General features: G+C 29.6%; 1 protein-coding gene across 1 annotated transcript; it reads left to right on the top strand.

Moving 5' to 3' along the window:
* Nucleotides 1-321: 321 nt before the first annotated feature.
* LOC106683514 (aldo-keto reductase family 1 member B7) lies at nt 322-10,313 on the top strand. Its single transcript, XM_014425022.2, has 3 exons — nt 322-483; nt 9,846-10,013; nt 10,086-10,313. The coding sequence occupies exons 1-3, from the start codon at nt 448-450 to the stop codon at nt 10,296-10,298; spliced, it is 417 nt and encodes a 138-aa protein (XP_014280508.2). The 5' UTR covers nt 322-447; the 3' UTR covers nt 10,299-10,313.
* The last annotated feature ends 302 nt before the right edge of the window (nt 10,314-10,615 follow it).

Genomic DNA, 10,615 nt, shown 5'->3' with positions numbered 1-10,615 from the left:
CAAAAATATATTTAGAAATGATTATAATTCCTTATATTTTTTGTTTAAAACTATGAGTCATAGACAACTGCGTTTGCTTTACTTTGAATTATATTAACAGAATAATAGATATAATTATTTTGATCAAAAGGAACATTAAATGCATTTAAATGCATCACGTTATGAACAGGGATAATTGATAACTATCAATAAAATTAGAAACTATTGATCGTAATCAATGTATGGCATCGATGTGAAACATTCACGATCTTTTAGCGATACATCGATACATTTGGAATTGCTAGCCGTTCTATCCCCTCTACTGGTTCAGTAATGAGTGCGCCACGTCTGTGTAGGCATGCGGCCGCATCGCTGTTCCGTTTTGGATGTTACCAGTTTCCCGTTCGTCAGCAATCGACGCTCGAATCGGTTAAACTCAGCAGAAAAAGTGTCCTGACCTCGGGACGAATGAAGTTGCCGTTGATTGGTCTAGGGACCTGGCAGGTAGGTCCTAGCTGCTCCAATAAGAATATTTGAAATCATTTTCAAGTTCCCTTGTAGTCTACAAGTAATAAAGTATGTTTGCACTTGTAACCAGGTAATAAATCGATTCACAAACTCGATCGATCGATAGTATTTTCGTTTTTAAATGTTTATCTTATTTATGTAAACAAAGTTATTTTGATATTAAAAAAAAAAATGATGACACTATTTACACTTCCGAAACATTATGTTTCTTATTTCAAATTATTTGCGTCTTAATTTAATCATTTTAGTTTTACCTTGATGCAAAACTTTGTCAGGGCACGGTAAACTAACTTATATTTTTCAACATTTTTGACTGAATTTTCCCATTACATATTAAAATATTTTAACATTCCAACTATATTATGAAATATATTAACTCTTTTGGATTTGATCTTTCCTCTCACAAATGTTGACAACAATACTTTTCATTTCTGTTCAATCATAACATAATATCTATAAAATCCATCTCACCTAATGTTCTACGTGTACTTGAGGAGCCAAGCTAAAAAAACGAAAAGTTCTCCAGGATTGTGATTAACAGAATTTTTTCTGCTAAAATTGACTCACCGAAACTGCTACCCAGAGATGGGCAAAATTACCCCTTATATAATTATAGCTAAAATTACCATGGATACGACCCCTATTCATGATTGAATCATTGATAGATAAATATCGTATCCATGGCAATTTTAGCTACTAGTTTCATAGTTGCCCAACTCTGCTGCTACCATACATAATGGATGCTGCATATTTTTATCATTTTATTAAAAAAAAAAGAATGCTATTTTGATCCATTTCATTAAAATAATTTTCATTGATAGAATCTCAGGTAATTTATTTATTAAGCAGTTTCATTTTTCGTAGGCATCTATTTATGGTGTTTTCTGTTGTTTTTTTCTAGGTTATTTGCTCCCTTAGTAAATTTACCTTCATTCAAATTTCATACATAATATAATTATGTAATATTTATTAATTTATGATAAAAAGTTTAACTAAAGTAACAATACTACTCAGATTTTTATTATTAAAATATTATCCTCAAGTGAATTAAATTTTTTTTCTGTTATGATTATTTAGCAGTTTTCAACCTTTTACCTTTTTATTAATTTTACATCTATTATATATTCCTCACGACGTTTCAGACCATCCGTCCATCTTCAGTTGTATACTGTTGTATCATTATATATAATGTTATATCTTGTGTTTTTCCTTTATTAATTTATTTTTTCATTGATATCCTTAAACTATTTGTTTAGTGGTCACTTTTTGAATGACTTTTAGTTGAATCATAATAATAATTTATTTATTTGTTTATGGGGCAACCCCTGTACAAATAGAGTTAGCCTATAAAGTACATAATTTAACAATCATTGTAATAATAATTAAATAATAATAATAACAATCAACAAACTATTTGATAATTATATAAGCTAATAACAAAACAAAATACCCAAATGGTGAATTAAAATTTATTTATATGAGCTAATAACAAACAGTAAACCCAAACTGAGAGTATCTACATTAGTGAAAAAACAGAACAAAAACGACATTACTTACTTAGTAAAATAAAAGAAACAAAAAACAGTTAGTTGAAATATGTCATGTATTATACTTGTAAAATAATAGATTGTTACTGATTTGTTGTCCTTGAGTGTAAAATGGATATATACACCTGATTAGGTAGGGTCAATTATTCTTTGTCTGAAATCTTAGGCAAGAAAATATCAGAGGTATAAATAAATGGCCAGGTATCCCTTGGACAATAAATAGGGAAACCGATTTTTTGGGACCAACAGTTCTCGGTTTTTGGCCGAGAAACTGGAGAGTATACATGTTTTGGCTCAGAAGTCGACACAGTTTTTTCGAGGAAAGAATGGAGAGACTCGCTTGTAGTCAAAGAACCCAAGTTTACGACGCCCATCGTCGTAGGAGTAGTAGTTTTATTACATTTGCCAAAAAAAAATGTCACAAAATGTTTATTTACCACGACTCCAATACTTCCCGTCGTACCTTTTCCACCCTGGAGCGTTTAAATTATCTTCGTCACCTACTCCCTTCTGAAACCCGCAGGGTCCTGGTTACTTCCTTAATATTCCCCCACTTTGACTATTGCTGTGTGGTTTACGGGGGTGTCGAAGCAAAATTAAAATGGTTAATTAATTGCTTTGTTCGATTCATCTTTGGTGTCCTCAGGAACGCCTCTGTCACCCGATTTTATGAAGAGTTGAAGTGGCTTTACCTCTCCTTCCGTCGTACATATTTCCTTGCTTCCTTTTTCTATCAAGTTGTCCAATCCCGCTGTCCATCGTACATCTTACATATCCTTCAATTTAAGTCCTCAGTGCATTCCCGCAGCACTCGCTCACGGCCTTCAGACTTATATGGAACTGCCCATCGAACCGAAGCCTTTGGTAGATCTTTCCACATCCGTTCCTCTTTCCTATGGAATTATATTTCCTCCTTTATTCGTAGTTCTAACACCCTTTCAATCATTAAATCCCGTATTTTCGACATTTCCGGAAGAATAATAATTGAAAGTTTCAAAAAAGCTTTATATATTTTAGTACCACCTACTCTACTAATTTTCTTGTTTTGTTTTTTAATGTATTTATTGCAAAAATATTTAAAAAAATGTATCGATTCAACAATTAAAAAACACCTAGACAATGGAAAACATCCGTCTGTCGAAACCAGTGTGGAATTTAAACTAAAGCATATAAATAACAAAACTTAATAAAAAAAAAATACATTATATACTTTAATACTAGTTCATAATTTAAAATAGCAATACAACATTTATGTTAAAACAACAAGGCAATAATAACAACTGTGTTGTAGCTTTAATCTTATCTGACCATCTTATCTGACACTGACCAACTGCACTCTTTTTAGTGTTGCCCGTCCAACCTAATTGTCAACAGGTCTCCAATTATAGCCGTATAACGAAGTGAATAATTGTTCTGGAGAGTAGGTTCGCAGCCCAAAATATTTTATTCTAATTTCACAATACTTGGGACAGGGTTCCAAGAAGTGAAAGGTATCTTCCTTTTCATCGGAGTAATAGATCGGGCAGTTATCCATGATGTCATGTGTCCACGGTTTCACACTTAAATTGAGTAATCCCGCCCTACGACCGTATCGATTTATAAAAAATAAAAAATCGATAAAAGGCGTTGCCGTTCCAACCGCACATTTCCTTCTTCAACCGAGCTGAAAAGGGGCTGTAAATTAAGCACTGGGTTCCTCGAGAGAGATCACGGGCTTACTGAGATGAGATGAGAACATGAGATTTAAAAAGAAAGTTTCTATACTTCTAAAGATGTTTCTTTTCGTCACATTTTAATATCATATTTCACTTTATTTAAATAAAATTTAACAAGAAAAATTATTCAAAACGCTTAAGAAACAAGAATTAATTAAATTAATAATTGAAATCTGTACCGCTACAACCCATGAAGGATCAGGGGTTCAATACTTTGTAAGGAAGGACTGTTACTAGATCAACGGTTGTGCAAGGAGGTGATTTGGTCAGAATAAAGCCCGACTGCCAGATTTGTACCCATTTTAGGGTACACAATTTATGAGGCTGGGTGGACCCCAGTAGGGCTTCAGAACCCACAGGATAAGACTACAGTACGGCCACAGTATAATAGAAAACAATTTTCTGCCAAGCCGGATTCGAAGGGATGTACTTGGAGTTAGTAGCATCGTGCCTTACCACAGTGCCACGCGCTCCCTAATAAGAATTAATGAAATGAAAAAAAATTCAGTCTTTTGAAAGGTACATAATAACGTCTATAACAATTTAACATTAAATAAAAATCATTATTAAAAAAACATCTTTATTAATAAAAAAAAAATTAATTCATATAACAATTTCGGGGGAAAAAATACTCTTAAAACCTCCGCCATCCATTTATTAACAATTTGAGAACGTTTCGAACTCACCGTCCATTTTAAAACTAATATCTGAAATCAACATAAAATTACTACCAATTTCAATATTATTCCATATAAACCATTCTATTAAAATAGTTTTTTTTTAAATTAAAAACATATTGTAATTGAAATCACCATATATATTATACATTATATCTATGCTGATAAGTATAAAGGATTTAAGATCATATTCTGGATGTTTCAGGAAACGAAAAATAAAGTTCAAAGAATTCTGTATAAAAACTATCTGTTCAATACGGTTTTAACTAGGATATTATCATAATATACAACTTAAATCCTTTATACCAATCGATAGAGAATTTTTTTCCGAGTCTGACAATATACTTAACTCAATATCGCCTTATTTTCGACTTAAATCCTTCGTATTTATCGTTACAGATATTATCCATCTTATTAATTACAATACTATTATGTATGAATTTTTCCATCTGCCATTTCTCATTTTGTTTGTTAATAATCGAGAGACAGCAAAAATATAACAGGCAAAATACTTATCATTAACTAACTTGTGTAAACTCGTATTTTTTTAAAATTTCAAATCTTAATTATATTGATATATAATCGTTATCTGTATAAAAACAATCGCCATATGTAAAAAATGAATAGAGTTAAAACAGATATAACCCTTAGAAAAAACTGATTAATGTGAAAGAATAAATCATTTCAGCCATGAAAAGATATAATTATTATTTTTTTTTTTTTAACACATGTCCACATTGGATACTCATCATTTTAAATTTCTTTAATATCTGGACTAACACCTGACATGGAATCCTCATACAAGACTGAAAAGACAGGAAACTGCTCGTCGATTCCGACTACTATAACATTATTAGACAAACGGTCTAAACTTCCAATCCATTGAAAAAGACTGATCTACATTACTATAACAAGGCCTATCTGAATATACGGAGTTGAGCTTTAGGGCTCCACTAAACCATCGAATTCCTCTAGTATCCAATCCTTACAGTCCAAAATCCTTAATACTCCTTACGTTGTCACAAATCAAGTTATCCATCAGAACCTCAATGTTCCATATGTTCCCGATTGGTCTAGAACCAGACACCAATCCTTTGATGATAAACTTCTCAACCTCCCAAACCCACTAGTTTCTAACCTGGCTTCTCCTTCATTGCCTGATAACCCTCTAGGTGTCTGAAAAGAAGATGGCCCCGAGATCTTCTCCTCCTGAAATGTAATTGGAGTTCTATCAATGGCTAGATTCACCACATGTTTTTATCATGTCATTTTATAACTTTTAGCAAATTTACTGGTTGTATATATTTTTATACAGTTGTAAATAACAATAAATAAACTATTTAAAAAAAAAATTACTTTATTTTTCAAATCTAAAAAAATTTAGCAATTTAAGCAAAATGTTCTTTTTGGCTCTAAAAATTAAAGTATGCGTTCAGTCGTAATCGCTTAAAACAGACGGACGAAATGTGGAGCGGTCGAGTTAAAACAGGAGGAAGTGAAAGTCTGTGTTCATAGGGGTTCGAAAGCGATAAAATTGGAAAAATTCTACTATTACAATGTTTTTCACTGAACAGTAGTATTATAGATATTACGACATGAATACATTTATTTGTAAATTCGATTAATTTTGTCTTTTTCCTCCCTACCCTTTACTTAATACGACTTTATAAGTTAGATTTCAATTTTTTGTTACTCTTTATTTTTAAAACTGTATCACATATATTAACAACACCTATTTCGGAAAATTGGTTTACTGCCTGACAAATATTTCCTTTAGTTAAATCTCAAAATCTTCCATAGATTATATTTATCAATTTCTTGTTTCTATCAACAATAAGAGATAGTTAATTATTTCAAACAAACAAAATAAAATTAAAGGGCGGTACTTCATAAGAACCTTTTTTGAAAGTTCAGCGTTTAAGGCCTGTCAAACTATTTCAATGAAGGTATGACGTAGCTAATATTAAAAATCATTGAATTAGACACTGATATAACCAGGTTAATCAAAATACTTGGAGCCATTCTGGACAAAATTAAAAAAAAAATTGTAAAATCGTTAATGTTAAGTGGCTCTTCCTGGAGTCAATTTTAGCGCAAAAGTTGCTGTAACATTCCTGGCATATATATACTTCCTTCCTTCATACATAACTTCAGTTTCGTACAAATTTTCGGTTTGAAGTAGATTTATTACCTAGCTCAAACAGATTATTCTGTAAGACTTGTTTATTTAACTTTAAGTTATTAATTTTTAAATAAATTAATTGGTATCCATTTAGGTCTCAACACTCTGTATTACATCATCAACAGTCCAACGTTTCGGCCAATTCCGCCATCCTCAAGGACAATATAACAATTAACAGCTTATACACACATTTATAATTACTATAACATTAAAGGTATGTTTAATTATTAATAATAATGTTAGTGTTGATGATGTAATAAAGAGTGTTGAGACTTAAATAGGTACCAATTAATTTATTATACTAGTATCAAGAAACTGAAAAGATTATATATATAATTTATCTTTTTATTTATTCATGTATTTCTATTAAAAGGTTGTATTCGAAATTTTCATGATTTAGGTACTTCCCCTTTCTATTTTTCATAAATTGAAGTGAAAATAAAGAAAAAAATTATATAATAAATACTTAATCTTTTTAATTCTTTTATTATCTCTACTGAAAATTTGGGATTTGACAAGCTAAGGGGCTGTTCACTCACTCAATTGCATACTAGTGATACTTAATTTGTATGTGAAAAAACACTGATTTAAGGGATTAGGGAAAATATGAAAATAACCTTTTTATTTGTTTAGAACTTTAAGCTAGTATTAGTCCATAGTATAAGATAAGATAAGTCATAAAATAGTACAAAGTTTCACTATATTTTGATAGATACATTAGAAAACATTCATTTTTTTAATGTCTACACTCCTAAAATCTTTATTGTCTAATCCATTAATTAGTATGTATTGGCTAGTCCATTGGTTTTCAAGGGGGGAAAGGGATATGCTCTTATGCTTCTAAGAGAAGGAGGAAAGGTTTGACCCTAAATATTCATTATCCAATTTAGTTGCCTGTAATTTGTTTTAAAAAAAAAATTATTACTTGTAAAACAGTTCTCAGCAAACAGTATTTTGGATCACATACTATTATTTTAAAGGTACTATAAAAAAATTATTCTATAATTATTTATAAAAGTATGTATAAATTACATCATAATTAATACTCTTCTAGCATAACATATTGATTGTTTCATATACTGATTCTTTAAAGTAAAAAAATGTAATTATGTACTAGATGTCATTGACTAGTTATCCAAACATGAACTGGAAAAAATAAACCATCAGAAGTGCAAAAGTATTATGTTTTGTTTTGCCTAAATTGTCTAATTTAAAATCATTATTTATTTTTAATAGCTTTGTATTTTATTTAAATCAGTAGTGTCAGAAGTGATTCTTTAGCTTCTAAAGAAGTAGTGGGTCATCAGGATTTTTTGCCACTGATCCCCATCCAATGTCAAGTTCCTTTTCTTCATTGTTGTCCAAAGTGTTTTATCTCCCTCATCATCGATCCTTTCTATGTGTTCCATGCTTCCTTGCTTGAGAGCACCCTTTGGTTTCAAATGAAGTCTGTCTTTCTCTCTGAGATTGTCAGGTTTCCTTATGATGTCAGACTTCCATTTTCTTTCCTTGATCTGTATATCTATTGGTTTGAGGTTAGACCTTTCTTTATTTTTTTTTCTTTATTGGATACTATAAATTCTTTATTAAAAAAAAATTCAAGCCAGTGGATATTGAATATTCTTCTCAAACATCTATGAACAAATATCTGAACAATAGTTTTTCCACATTCCTTTTGGTGATCCACCAAGTTTTGGATGCATACAGCAGTACTGAGAGGTCTTTTGTTCTAAACAAATACAATTATATATCCTAAGGATGGTCCTATTCTTCCAGATTTTGTACCATAAACAATTGATCCTTTGGGTTTACTCATTCTGTTCCTTGTATTCTCCATCTTTACAACCTATTCTCCCTAAATAGAGGAATGAATCAATTATTTCATTTTGCTCCTATGGTTGTACAATTTAAATTACCCTGTTGTATTTCGATATATGATTTTAATAAAATATGTGTAATATTTACACAAATATAACTTATTTTAGAGCTTAAATGTTTATTTTCCTTAAAAGTTTATACAAAATAGGAAACTCTTTAGAACCCCCTATCAACACATAAAATAAGTGAACAGAAAAATAATACTAGATATAAATAAATAAATTTGATGTGTCCTAAACTAAATAAAAAAAAAAAAAACGGATTGGTTTTTTTTCTTAGATGAATAGTACCTATTTTTGAAAAAGGAATCTACTTCATTGTTCAAATTTATTTATTTTTATTTAGAAGTCCACCAGCATCAATTTTTCTCAATAACAGATATTCATTCTTGAATATAAATTTTTGAAAAGTCGTTTGAAGAGAATTGAAATTGGCCTATAATAATAAATAAAATTAAAAACAGGATAATTTTGCATTCATTTTTTCTCACTCATCAGGTAAGACCTAGATGTTAATGATAGGTTAAATGTTTATTTAAAAGGATTAAAAAATTAAATAAATTTTATAATTATTAATGAAGGGATGCCATTAGTAGTAGGAGCCTTTATGTGTTTTAATTTCTTAATAATAATGAATATTTTATCTTTAGCGATTGGCAATAGTGGTAAGTATTCAGTATTATCATTTTTGAATAATTATATAACATCATGAACCCTTATTTTTAACAATGAATACATATTCAGGTACATAACTTGAGTTTGATTATCTTTCTTCACAATGTGTTTTGAATCTCTTTTTATTTATTTTTTTATGCTAATCAAATTCCAAAAAAATTAGGAATGTTAATTATGCAGTTTTGGACGACCTTTATTCTTGTATTCTCTATATATTTTTTTTAATTTGTTTTTTTTTTTGTAAACCTCTATAAATCTGAGTTTATTTATTCATGCATTTTTCTATGCTTGAAAAATTATTACTCTTAGTTTTAATTGAATTTAAAATCTTTTGTGAACCAAATGGGGGCATAATTATTTTTATAAATTATTTGAGGGTTAAAAAATATTACTGGAGCACAAATAAATATTTGTGCTTCAGTGATTTTTTTTTTTATAACGATCTGTGAATCAACCAATCCTTGTTATATTTTGAGTTTAAGATGATAATGATATGTATTGTTTACACTGCCTACAACGGTTTCTTTATTTGAGGTAGCTATGATTTCAGTACAATAATTTTATTTAATTGATGAAGCTTTTTATTAAACTATATTGATTTCTTTAGCAAATGAACTTAAATTATCATCTTATTTAAACTTCTTACTAGTGACTTGATTTTACAGTCTTCTTTAGAAGAAATAGACGCAGCTTTAAATGCAGCAATCGAAGCAGGTTACAGGCACTTTGACACAGCATATTCATACCAAAATGAAACTGCTATAGGAATATCATTGGAAAAAATGTTCAATAGTGAAAAAATTAAAAGAGAAGATCTGTTTATTGTCACAAAGGTATCAACTTCACTAAATTAATGTTCCATATGATTATGAAATCTCATACTTGTACATCCTTCTGTTTTAAAGCTACCAATGATTGGAAATAGGGCAGAAGATGTTGAAGCTTTTCTCAAGAAGTCTCTTGAAAACCTGAAACTTGATTATGTGGATTTATATTTGATTCATATTCCAGTTGGAATGGTCAATAAAGGTTTTTATGAGATTTTTCCCAAAGATGAACAAGGAAGGATTCTAATAGACTACAGTACCAATATAATTGAAGTATGGAAAGTAAGTTAAAAAGTTTTTTTATATCACTGCTCTGCTATTATAGTAGAATACCTAAAAAATAATATATTTTTTTAATTTTTTATTGTATATATTTATAAGATAGTGTTGTAGTCTGAGATTTCTTTTTAGACTTCAGTTTTTGTCCTAAAAGAATTCTTATTCTTATATAAAACTTTGCAAGTTATCTTCGATGGAAGTTATTTGTAAATTTCAAATTATATATGATTTGTAAAAGTTATTTTTGATTGAAGAGGCATTGAATTGGTTACTGGAAGTTTATAAAAAACAGTACCATAAAATAATTCAATCTTGTTCCATCCACTTTT

The sequence above is a fragment of the Halyomorpha halys genome, unplaced genomic scaffold, assembly GCF_000696795.3.
Source record: "Halyomorpha halys isolate HHAL.00 unplaced genomic scaffold, Hhal_1.1 Scaffold493.1, whole genome shotgun sequence".
In the NCBI taxonomy this organism is placed as follows: Eukaryota; Metazoa; Arthropoda; class Insecta; order Hemiptera; family Pentatomidae; genus Halyomorpha; species Halyomorpha halys.
This window is presented reverse-complemented; position numbering and strand designations above follow the sequence as displayed.

Bases quoted from the DNA above. Each gene is read 5' to 3' on its own strand.
- LOC106683514 (XM_014425022.2), top strand. From the start codon at position 448: ATGAAGTTGCCGTTGATTGGTCTAGGGACCTGGCAG. The intron at 484-9,845 runs GTAGGTCCTAGC...TTGATTTTACAG, and splicing joins TTGGTCTAGGGACCTGGCAG to TCTTCTTTAGAAGAAATAGA. The intron at 10,014-10,085 runs GTATCAACTTCA...TCTGTTTTAAAG, and splicing joins ATCTGTTTATTGTCACAAAG to CTACCAATGATTGGAAATAG.